This window comes from Varanus komodoensis, unplaced genomic scaffold, assembly GCF_004798865.1.
Source record: "Varanus komodoensis strain SLA01 unplaced genomic scaffold, ASM479886v1 scaffold3, whole genome shotgun sequence".
In the NCBI taxonomy this organism is placed as follows: domain Eukaryota; kingdom Metazoa; phylum Chordata; class Lepidosauria; order Squamata; family Varanidae; genus Varanus; species Varanus komodoensis.
The window spans coordinates 35,182,225-35,194,846 of record NW_025335761.1 but is presented as its reverse complement, the minus strand read 5'-3'; the positions used below and the strand labels follow the sequence as shown (position 1 = coordinate 35,194,846).

Genomic DNA, 12,622 nt, shown 5'->3' with positions numbered 1-12,622 from the left:
TGAACCTTGGAAAAATACTTTCTCCACCTATTATCATCTGCTACTGGTTTTTATTAATGACAGAATCAGACTCTCCAAGTAGTTAATAGACAGGAGTAGAAGAACTGTGACCATGTAATAAGGTCCTAACATGACAGGAAACAAACTTCATGATTTTCACCAAAATAGCCGACAAAGCAAATAAGTTGCGGAAAGCCTTCTACTTGCTGAGTTGGTCACTGGTATTAGACCACAGTAAGAGTACATTGTTTACACTTTCCCTGATAAAAGAAAATTAGCAGAAAATCACCAATATCTGCACCACACAGTGCAGCTAGTTTACCAGTAGGGATCACAAAAGAAGCTTTAAGAAACACTGTCTGTATAAAGTCTAGAGGGTTCATAATTTGCCACTGCCCCATTTTCAGTGCTTCTAATGTGCTACTGGGTTCTTCCTTTCCTTCAATATTATTTCTTCCAGAGGCTTTAATTTTTTAATATTTATTTTTATTTTGCAGTACAAAATAACCAAATTGCACCAGCAGAGAAGAAAAAAAGCAAAAAAAGAATTACTGAAACATTATAATTTTTGAATAAAATGTAAAACAATCCATAACATTAGTTACTTATATGATATATCCTTATATATTAGTATAAAACAGAACATACTATGGTTACTAAAAATAATTATGGACAGATTTGAACAAAGGAACACCAAATATCCACGTAATGATCCATTTGTAGATTACACCATCCATTCAAAATTTAAAAGTTTCATTTAATTCTCCACCCACCGTGTTATTACAGGGGGTTGGTCCTAGTGGCCTTTATGGCCCCTTCCAACTCTACTTTTCTATGATTCTAGGGGGCTGTTTATCCTCTCAATGTCTTATTATTAGCCTTTTAACTGTCAAAATGGAATGGAAAATGCATCTGCATTAACCTTGCATTTAATTGCAAGAGTTGAACAGGTAATGCAAAAGAACATGCATATTCTTAAATATTAAGGATGAATCACAGGATTCATCTGAATCATTACCTCTTCCTGAAAGGAAGTTGCTATTGGACATTGCCAAAACATAGGAACACAAGAAGCATTAGAAACATTACACTTCCAACAACTGGCTAATTTAATTAAGCCTTTATCAAAGAGACATTGTGATGTCAGTATACTTGAAACATCAATTATGCAGAACTAAGCATAGTCTAAGATCTGTGACCACCTGCAAAATAATCATGAAACACTCCCTTGATTGGACAAGATGGAATATTCCAGTTCTTTATTCACAATTAAGACCCTGATCAGCTAATCACTGATAACAGATATTAATACACATGAATTGTAGGCCAAGGCAGACATTTGGTGTCAATCAATCCTTTCAATAACAGAGGGAGTTCTAAAGTTGTAAAGGTAGCAGGACCAAACTTCCCCCACAACTATGGGGGAGGTACACTATGTATTTTGGTGTACAGCAATCCAGTTTGGAGGATCATCCAGAAATGAAGATTCCAAAACTGACTAGGGAGAGGAATCCAATCTACGTGGAAAAGATCAAAACCTAGTGCAAGTCAACAAATAGGCCCAATAGTACAATGAAACATCACAGAAGTCAAATGTACCTTCTTTGATCAACAGTTGCATCTTTTCCCAGGAATATTTGTGGTGGAGTGGAACTCCATAAAAATTTACAAAACATTACATTGTCCCTCTGGAAATATTTACCACATATAAACAAATGATTACCACATAAAGTATAAACAATTTGAGGCATTACATTAGTTTTAAATGTATTTACACAATCTCAAAGACTTAATTTTATGGATGCCATTCTGTCACTATTTCTTGAGCTCTCATTAATAACTTAAATTTAATGTAATTATTTGTGATATATCTATTGGGACAAGTCTAAAATGCTAAATAGGTGGCAAAGTATGGGGTATATTATCTCCAGTAGATGTGAGTTCCAACTTTAACCAGTTAATAGAATAACTAGATAGAGGTCAAACTCATTGCACCAAAACTGGAAGAGATGTCTGAAGTTCTAAAACTCTAGAATATTAACAGCATAGAGAATACTAATACATTGTGCACAAATCCATGAATATTAGGATTTTGTCAACTAGCACATCCCAAGGGTTTCAAACAGAAATTGAATGTGACTAGAGAATGTGGGTATCTCTGCCCTAGTACCTCTCTGACAAAACAAATGCATCCAGACAAGACTCTACTGGCTGTAAGACTTTCATATAAAATTTTAATCCATTTCTGATATTATGAAGGAAAACAGAAATGTCTGAATGTGGAAAATATGAATTTCCAAATAAATATATAAAAGTATTGCAAGCCTTCTCCATCATAACTATGTGCAAATTAGCCGATATACAAGGAAATTAACAAGACAAGGCTGCCTAACCCACTTTGCACTCCCTTTGACAGGTGAAAACAAATACTGAAATTCATCAGGAAAGACTACATATATGGAGCAGCTGTAAGAGTTCACTTGTGAAAGACCACCATCACCACCAACCAAAACCTATGACTTCAGCAGAGGATTTTTGAGGTGCTGAAAAATAAGAACATTACAAATGATAGACTGCCATGTTGATATCAGTGCAAGGTTAGCCACTGGCATCTTCACAAAAGGCAAACAGCATAGGTGTTTTTACTGCTCTTGCCAAGTGGCTCTGTAACCTAACACAGTAACCCACAACAAACTCACTCTCTTTTGTTCTGATGACACAATAACCCACTGTGGGCAAAAATAACCCTACAAGAAGCCACTCTGTTGCCCACTCACAAAAATAAGCTATTACCTACTAATGATCTGGGTTTGGACTATTTGTACACATTGCATGGAAGATGGAAGCAGAAGCTGAGCATACACAAATCTGAAACTCTGCTTTAAAAAACATCAAACCACAAGACTTCACACTCAGCTCTTGCTCTGAATAAGGAGCAAAGGAATGTATCTTGTATCACAAGAAAGACTAGTGTAAACATAGGATACATTTTTCATTCCTGTTAATGTAGGATTATTGTTCTACACTGTTAAAATTCTCTGGTATCATATCTTAGAAAAACACTTCAAAGATGAAAGAAAGGTATTCCTGAAAAATCTGTTACCCATTTAATTTACATAACACAACTATTTCTCAGAAAAATTATGAAATGGATGGTATGCCTCAGTTAACTCCGGCTGGAAACAATGAAGCACTATAATAATTAGTAGTAGTTGTTATGAAAACATACAAGCTATACCACAGTGTTCAAGTAATAGTAGTGAATGCACAGGCAAATTCTTTTCTAAGATTAAAAAAACCACACAGCATGGTATGTAACTGACACTAAACTTACTACAGTGTACCAAGTCAAGCTACAACTTCTCCAGAAGTAACTACTGGGAAAATTTAAACACACACACACTTCTGTTAGTTCCTTAATTACTTGTGGCAATAGACTGTGGTAAGAGACTGAAATGTACATGGGGCTCTGAAGGGTGAAAGTATCCTTCCTTCCTTCCTTCCTTCCTTCCTTCCTTCCTTCCTTCCTTCCTTCATTCAAAACTTTTATAAACTGTTCTTATAGTAGTGCCTCGGAACGGTTTACAATTAATCTCTCTCTCTCTATTTAGGATATTTATATTCTGTCCTTTGCAAAAGCCTCAGGACAGCTTACAAAGATAAAATACAAATATCACCAAACATAAATTATCGACCCACTCTGGCTGCGGTTAAAATATAATGGACAAAATACAATATTAAAACTTATTAAAATATTGATCAAATAAAAAGGTCTTAGCCTGGTGCCGAAAAACATATAATGACAGCGCCAGGCGGACCTCTCCGGGGAGCGCATTCCATAGATGGGGCACCACCGCAGAGAAGGCCCTCCTCCAGGTACTCTGTCTCCTAATATGTTTCACAGAGGGTTCCCAGAGGAGGGCATCTGCTGCCGATCTCAGGGGGCAGAAGGGCAAATAGGGACGAAGGAGTTCCTTTAGGTATCCAGGTCCCAAGCCGTTTAGGGCTTTATAGGTAATAACCAGCACCTTGAATTGAGCCTGGACTTGGATGGGAAGCCAGTGGAGCTGATAGAGGACAGGGGTTATATTAGAATAATGCCCAGTCCCTGTCAGCATCCTGGCAGCTCTGTTTTGCACCATCTGAAGTATCCGGACTGTCTTCAAGGGCAGCCCCACGTAAAGCGCGTTGTAGAAATCTGTTGCTAGGCAATCTTCCTCCAGGTAGGGACGCAGCTGATGGATTAGCCGAAGCTGAAGGAAAGCGCTCCTTGCCACTGCAGTCACTTGAGCTTCCAAGGCAGCTCCGGGTTGAGGAGCACTCCTAAGCTGTGGACCCTGTCCTTTAGAGGGAGTGCAACCCCGTCCAGGGCAAGGCCCAAGTCACCTACCCAGGAGCTCGAATCCCCCACCAACAGAACCTCCTTCTTATCTGGACTGAGTTTCAGTTTATTGGCCCTCATACTTTATTCAAAGTATATTTATAACATTTCTATACCAGCCAATAGTTGAAACTCTTTGGTACATCACAGACTGTTAGAACAATAAAATACAATTAACTTTAGCATTTCTTGTTTCTTTCACCTCAATTGTCTTCACTTCCAAAATCAGTTCCTCTAGAGATGTAAGGCTTCAATGTTCTATCCTGAGATTAATCCAGACAAGACAATGTTGCTGTTGGTCAGTATCAGCTTAAAGACTGGGTTTAACACAATGTACTCTATGTGGGGTTGACCTTGAAGAGCATCTGGCAGCTTTAACTGCTAACAGAATGCACAGTGTCATGAGTGCATCATTCCCACATTAGCAAATGTGCGCTGGTTGTCAACTGTCTTCCAGGCTCAATTCAAGATGCTGGGTTTTAATTTTTAAAGTTCTAAACAAGTTGGGCCCTAGGTATCTGAGAGACCACCTATCCTGATATGAACTTAATTATTAAAACTAGAAGGAAAAGCCTTTTTGAAGACATCCCCATTTGCAAAGGCCCTTTTGTTAGGCACGCAGGACAGGAAAGGGCTTTCTGCTGTTTTGTTCCTAAACTTTGTTATGTCCACCCTGTAGGGTTGCAACAAATTTCATTCTCTCTGCAGTCAGCAATAGGATTTTTAAATTGTTATGATTTAAAGATGAGAATTATGTAAACTGCCCCACAGATTATTTGACAAAGCTGTCAACAGAAGACAAGAATATAAACAGTGCTGTAAAATTCAGGAGTGCAGACCAACTTATTACAAGAAATGCTTAGGAGTCCATAAAATTAAACTGTGGTCAAATATGTAAAAGTACAGAATCCCAATACAACTATATTCAGGAGAAACTATATTTAACCAAGAAAGAAAATTATCTTCTGCTGTCACTGCTAAACAAATACCTAGAACAATCTTTCTGTTTTCCCATCGCTTGTAATGAACAGCCAATTCAAAAGCAGTCATCAATTAAGTGTAAAATTTGACTGCTCACATGAAAACAAGATGTATGCATGCAACTGTATCAACAAATGCGCATTTATAGTTCTACTGACCCTTCTCTGCCTGCCTACCGGAAACTCAAGTAGAAAGTGACAGCTGTCAGCTAGGCTGCTGCGATCATGAAGTATGTATGTCAGTATTTATTTATTTAAAACATTTTTATGCCGCCCCCATCGCAACGAAGCCTCAGGGCGGCTCACAACAGAAACAAATACATAAATACGTAAATAATAACCATATAACAATTTTTAAAAAATATTTAAACCCCCCCAGTGCATCTCGGCTAAAAATTTAAAATCCTATAAATATAAATAAGTTTTAAATAAAAAGGTCTTAGCCTGGCGCCGAAAAACAAATAACGACGGCGCCAGGCGGACCTCTCTGAGGAGCACATTCCATAGATTGGACGCCACCGCAGAGAAAGCTCTCCTCCAGGTACTCACCCTCCTAATATCATTCACAGAGGGTTCCCGGAGAAGGGCATCTGTTGCTGATCTCAAGGGGCTGGAGGGCATATATGGACGCATGCGTTCCTTTAGATATCCAGGTCCCATGCCGTTTAGGGCTTTATAAGTCATAACCAACACCTTGAATTGGGCTCGGACTTCAATCAGGAGCCAGTGGAGTTGACGGAGAACTGGGGTTATTATGAGAACAACGCCCAGTCCCCGTCAGCAACCTGGCAGCTCTATTCTGCACCAACTGAAGTATCTGGACCGTCTTCAAGGGCAGCCCCACGTAGAGCGCATTACAGAAATCTAATTGGGAAGTTACCAGCGCGTGTGTCACTGCCGCCAGGCAGTCGTTCTCCAGGAAGGGATGCAGCTGATGTATCAGCCGAAGCTGAAGGAAGGCGCTCCTCGCCACCGCCGTCACCTGAGCTTCCAGACGGCTCAGGGTCGAGGAGCACTCCTAAGCTGCAAACCCTGTCCCTCAGAGGGAGTGCAACCCCATTTAGGACAAGGCCCAAGTCCCCCATCCCGAGGCCCAAGCCACCCACCAACAGGACCTGCATCTTGTCTGGATTGAGCTTCAGTTTATTGGCCCTCATCCAGCCCATTACCTCGGCCAGGCACCGGTTCAGCACAGCCACTGCCTCACCTGGATTGGTGGAAAACGAGAGGTAGAGCTGGGTATCATCAGCGTACTGATGAATCCGCAGCCCACACCTCCTGATGACCTCTCCCAGCGGTTTCATGTAGACGTTAAATAGCAAAGGGGACAAAATGGACCCCTGCGGAACTCCCTGGCATAACTGCCATGGTGCAGAGCCATAGTCCCCCAGCACCACCTTCTGGAATCGGCCATTGAGATAGGAGCGGAACCACTGCCACGCAGTGCCTCCAACTCCCAATCCCGCTAGCCTATTCAGAAGGATACCATGGTTGATGGTATTGAAAGTTAGGTCCAGGAGAACTAACAGGGACGCATTCCCCGTCTCTCTCCCTGCATAGGTCGTCATACAGGGCGACCAAGGCAGATTCAGTGCCATACCCAGGTCTGAAGCCGGACTGAAATGGGTCCAGATAATCAGTTTCATCTAAGAGTGCTTGGAGTTGTCCCGCCACCACCCGCTCCAGCACCTTGCCCAGGAATGGGATGTTGGCCACCGGTCTATAATTGCTGGCCACCTCTGGATCCAGGGATGCCTTCTTTAGGACTGGCTGGACTACTGCCTCCTTTAAAGGGGCAGGTACCCGGCCGTCTCTTAAAGAGGCGTTGACCACCTCCAGGATCCAGGTCCCAATCCCGTCCTTGGATTTCTTAAGTAGCCAAGATGGGCATGGGTCTAGTAAGCAAGTGGTAGGGCGTACTTGTCCAAGCACCTTGTCCACATCATCAGTATGAAGAAGCCTTGTGCAGAATGCAACTGTACCCTGTTTTGTACCCTGTAGGATTCTGCTGCTTAAATCTAAAGTGCAAGAAGTGCAATTATGACTTTGCTTTTCAAAGCTAACCAGGTGGCAATGTTTTAAGGCTGTAATCCTAAGCACTTACCTGGAAGTAAGTGGGAATTGTATTTAAGTTAATATGTTTCAATTCAGAGAGAAAGAGGAAAAAAAGACTTAACAGCACAGGTCCTAGAAGTCCTGTCCCTTAATCCCAAACACATTAACTGGCTGCAGTTCTCAGTGGTGAGGGAAGAAAAACATTCTGCTTGAGCTTCCAGACACTCTTTTATCATTAGTTCACATGTTCAGGATAAACCCTGAATTCAAAACAGAAGTTAAAGCTGAGACTCCCTAGTTCAGCCTTCTTCATTACCAGTGTTGGCAGAGGATGGTGGGAGTTGTACTTCAGGGCTTAAAGGGGACACTGTGTTGAGAAAGCGTGACATTCTTTCATAGAAAGTGAGTTGTAAATAAAAAAAATAGCTCACATTAAGCCTTAAAAATCCATGTGTTTGGAAATTGTGGAAACAGAAAAGGTAGCTGCCTTTAAGCTGATTCATGTGTTACAATTTTCTAAAATGAAGTCCTTCAGGGAAGAGATGTGAACTCTATGTTAGATAATCAAGGATGCACACATGCATGAGCATACATGAACGAAGATCTCTAAGAATGTAACATGTAGAGTTCACTTCCAAAGCCTTTTCCTTTTTAAAAAGAAAAGTATCAAGCCACCCTATGATCATGGGAGTTGCAGTTGAAAAACACCTAGAGGCCCACAAGTTGCCCATTCTGCTTTATGATAATATAATACAAGAATCATTATGTAGTTCAGCATATAAATAAAAGGAATTATAACAATGTGAACCTTTAGGCTGTAACTGAATTTTAACCCAGGTGTATCCCATACAAATGAGAATTCACTACTACATATCATCACTTTTATCCTTTTCCAGTCACCATCTATAGAACACTAAGAACTTGATTACAAAGATAGTTCACCAGACAACTTTCACAGCCTAGGACCAAATTATACTGCATACTTCTTTCTTACCTGTGGGGTCATTGCAGAGGGATCTGCATGTGAGGTGCTTTGCTGTCGCTCACATGTATCAGTGCCTGGACCACTACTTTGTCTTAAGTCCTGAGGTTCAGGAGTGGGCTGTGTCATCTGAGATGAGGTGAAGCGAGATTCAGACTGTGAAATGGATGGAGCAATAGGCTGGCCTGGTTGGGATGAAGACTGGGAAGTAGGCTGGTAAGACTGGGCCTGGGTCAGATAAGACTGAGAAACAGCTGAAGGGTCTGCAAAGGTCTGTGGAACTGCCTGCGACAGTTGTGAATGGCTCTGGTAAGATAATGATGGAGGAGTCTGACTCTGTGATGACAGAGGCTGAGTGGAGGGTATATAGGAGTCACTCTCAAGTGGGGGCATATAAGACTGGGGAGGGGACTGCGGCGGAGAGGACAGATCCATGTCCATATCCATGTGGGGATGGGGGCTAGTCGAGGGGACAAGGGGTTCCCAGTCTTCAGGAGAATGAGATGGCTCTGCAACCTCTTCTGGGAGAGAAAGAGGAGGCATCGGGGGATTGCGGAACTGTGTTTCTCGGGGCGGAGGTGGGGCTGGAGGGTCGCGGTGTTTAAACTGCTTCTGATAGCTGCGCGCTGGTGGTGGACCGGCAGGTACCGGCGGCTGCCAAGAAGCAGGAGCAGTAGAGGTGCTGGGCACGGGCGGTGGCAGGCTCGGGGGAGGCGCGCCGGGTGGAGGAGGCCCCCCTAGCAACACCGACTGCAGCTGCTTCTGGTGCATTTGTTGGAGCTGCTGCAGCTGGACCAGGTGCTGCTCCTGCAGACTTAGAAAGCCCGCCGTGCCGGCGGTGGCGGGGGTCGTCGAGGTGGGCACGTAGCTACCCAGGGCAGGTGGTGGGGGCACTACCGGGACCTGCGGCGGCATCGCGGTAGGCAGCACGGCTGGAAGAGGCCCAGGCAACGTTGGTGGAGGCGGCATCATTGTGGGCGGCGGAGGGTAGGACCCGGGGGCCGCCCCGTACAGGCCCCACGACGGGAACATGGAGCCGTGAAGCGGATCTCAGACGATGTCGGCTTGAGTAAATCACGGGCTTCCGCAGGCCGCTACAGCGGCGGACAGAAACGGGGGCGCGTGCGACCCGGTGCGCCTGCGTACTAAGGGTTTCAGCCCGCCCGAACTATAGAGTACTACTTCCGTTAAAGATAGAGCGTTTCCGGCTTGGCAAAAGGAAGAATTTTGTACGGCGCAGGAGATCTGTTTGGCGCGCGTTGAACTTTGGTCTGCACTGTAAACACAAGCGAAATAGTAATAGGTCCCTTATCGTTAGAACACAGCTTTATTTTAATTACTATCCAACAAGCAAGCTCTACCACTTCTTTCCAATACATCCTTCCTTTATAAATTACGTTAAAAATCAAGAGTAACTTATATGGCACAGCAAAAATCTAGGAGCTGAGTGCCTTGGAATACGGGCTCGATACAAATTTGATGAAAAGTAAATTATGGCTATATTTATTCTCAATAAATTTTTCTCACTAACGTTATTCTAGTGTTTCTATATTGCTTTTTGTCACTTCAGACATTGCCAAACAAAACCAGTAGACTTTTGCCATTTGTGCTTATGAAATTTGTTTCTTATGTGCATGGCTACTCAGAAGTTTTATTGAATTAAATGTGGAATATATCTAGAAGAAAATTTGTATGCAATCTATGTGAGTCATGTTGTTAACATTAAGTGAATCTGTTTATAGCAAATGTAGAGGTGAACTATATTTCAACAGCATTATGGAAGGTAATCTGAATATGTTTACTGTAATTTATGCTACAGAAAGTGCATCCATTTTTGTTATGTGCTGTCAAGTGATTTTGGACCTATGGTGTCACTATGAATGAAAGGCCTCCAAACTGTCATGTCCATGAAGCGCCATTCACATCTTCCAAAGTCAAGGTTGTGGCTTCCTCCTTTATGGATTCAATCCATCTCACATCTGGTCTTCCCTTTTGTCTTCTGCCTTCATTTTTCCTTAACATGATTGACTTCTGCAGAGAGTCTTGCCTTCTCATGATGTTTCTGAAGTATGAGAGCCTCAGTTTTGTCATTTTTGCTTCTAGGGAAAGCTCTGACTTGATTTGATCTAGCACCCACTTGTTTGTCTTTCTGTCAGTGCAGGGTATTTGCAAAGCTCTCCTCCAGCCACACGTTTCAAATGCATCAATTTCCTTTTTGTCAGCTTTCTTCATTGCCCAGCTTTCTCAATCACCTAATATAATAGTTTGAAGGATGATCTTTTCTGTCACTCTCATTGATGCCCTTCCAAGTCTCAGTCTTCTCCTTGTCATATAGTATGCTGCCATGTTTGTCTTTTAGCATTCCTAATCCAAGTTTGAATTTCTCTTTGATTTTTTGGATCTTCTGGAAGAGATCACTTGTTTTCCCCCTTTTGTCATTCTCTTTTATTTGCACCAATCATTGTAATAGTTCTTTTTGTCTCTATGTGATCATCACTGAAAAGTTGCAGTCAGGATTTTGACCCAATTTATGTCTTTTGCTTTTTACCTGTCCTTTGCAGCTGAGCTTTTCCTCTGTTACCCATTTAAGCATTTTCTTTGTTGCTGCAGGAATTGTCTTTTGGCATTCTTCTCTAATAATATCTCTAGTTTCAATCCACAGTTCTGGCTCACAGTCAATCAAGCTGAGCAATGCAATTCTGTTGTTTATATGGAATTCTTCAGGGATGTTACTTAAATTATATTTTGGCACTATGCTTCTCTCTGTGATCTTTTTTAGCTTGACTCTGATTTTTTATATTAAGAGTTTGATGGTCACTATTGCAATCTGCTCCTGGTCTTGTTTCAGCAGCATTTACATCAATTACATTTGATTTCTGTTTTGGCCATTTGGTGAAGCCCATGTATACAATTGTCTGAGTTGTTTCTTGAAGTACAGTGGTACCTCGGCTCATGAACACCTCAGTTAACGACCGAATTGGGTCGCAAACAAAAATTTCATAAAAATTTTGACTCAGGTCGCGAACTCTGCATTGGGTGGCGACCGTGATCTCGGCCATCTCCCCCCCACCCCAGCATGATTGCGCCTGTCTCTCCCACGCCAGTGCACCCGTGTTCGCGCCCGTCTCTCCCCCTCACAGTGCGCCGGGATGACGGGCACGTGCAGGGAGGATGGGCGTGATTGCGGTCGTGCTGGGGGGTGGGGATGGCTGCGATCTTTGTTGTTGCCACTTTGCTTCACATTTTTCTGATTAAAAAAAAATAGTTACAGAACGGATTAACCTTATTTACATTGAACCTTATGGGGAAATTTAACTTGGCTCACAACCAATTTGGGTCACAACCAAAGTCCTGGAACGGATTAAGTTCGTGAACCAAGGTGCCACTGTATGTGATTGCAATTAAATTATTGGCGTCACAAAATTCTACGAGTCATTCTCCTGCTTCATTTCTTACCCTTAGGCCAAATTTTCCTTAACACTTGATTCTGCTTTGTTTCCTTCTTTTGCATTCCAGTCACCTAAGATTAGCAACATGTCTTGTTTTGGTGTCTGTTGAGGAATTGGGGAAGGTAAATGATAAAATATGTATACAGTGGTACCTTGGCTAACAAACTTAATCTGTTCCATGACTCTGGTTGTGACCCAAATTGGTTGTGACCCAAGCCAAATTTCCCCATAAGGTTCAATGTAAATAAGGTTAATCCATTGTTACTTTATCAGAAATTTTGAAACAAAGTGACAAAGAACAGCAAAGTAACAAAGTATTGTACAGTACAGTGGAGAACACTAACCTAGGTGGGGGGGAGGTTATTGTTTTGAGGGAGAGTCCCCCTCCATAAGGACACTGGGGAGATCTCTTTCAGGGGTTTCCTCTCTTCTTTGTCCCTTAGCTGCAGGATCAATTTTGGTGAAAAATCTGTCTATAGTCACTTGTTTTTTCCTGTGCTGCATAACCCTCCGGAAATGAGAGACCACATCATTGTTCATCAGATTCAACACCCTGTTTGTTATAGTTATGTTGGGGTGGTGCTTCTCAAAGAAATCCTGGCATGGGCGCGCTCCCACAGGAAAGATGGGTGCAATCTCGGCCATCTCCCCCCACTCAACAAGCACAATTGCGGCCATCTCCCCCCCGACCCCCAACCAGCACAATCGTGGTCATCTCCCCACCCTGAGTGGGGAGATTGCCAGGATCGCAGTTGCATTCGTATAGGGAAGGCGT

At 42.6% G+C, this 12,622-nt stretch overlaps 1 protein-coding gene across 4 annotated transcripts in view; it reads right to left on the bottom strand.

Moving 5' to 3' along the window:
- Positions 1–9,539, bottom strand: part of YLPM1 (YLP motif containing 1) — a 68,872-nt gene extending 59,333 nt beyond the window's left edge. For all 4 annotated transcript variants that reach the window (XR_006415298.1, XM_044435983.1, XM_044435984.1 and 1 more), the window contains exon 1: positions 8,411–9,539. Coding sequence is in view for 3 of the 4 variants with exons in the window: in XM_044435983.1 (XP_044291918.1) it covers positions 8,411–9,430 (1,020 nt within the window). In the remaining variant the exon portion in view is untranslated. The remainder of the gene's footprint in view (positions 1–8,410) is intronic.
- Between the last annotated feature and the right edge of the window lie 3,083 nt (positions 9,540–12,622).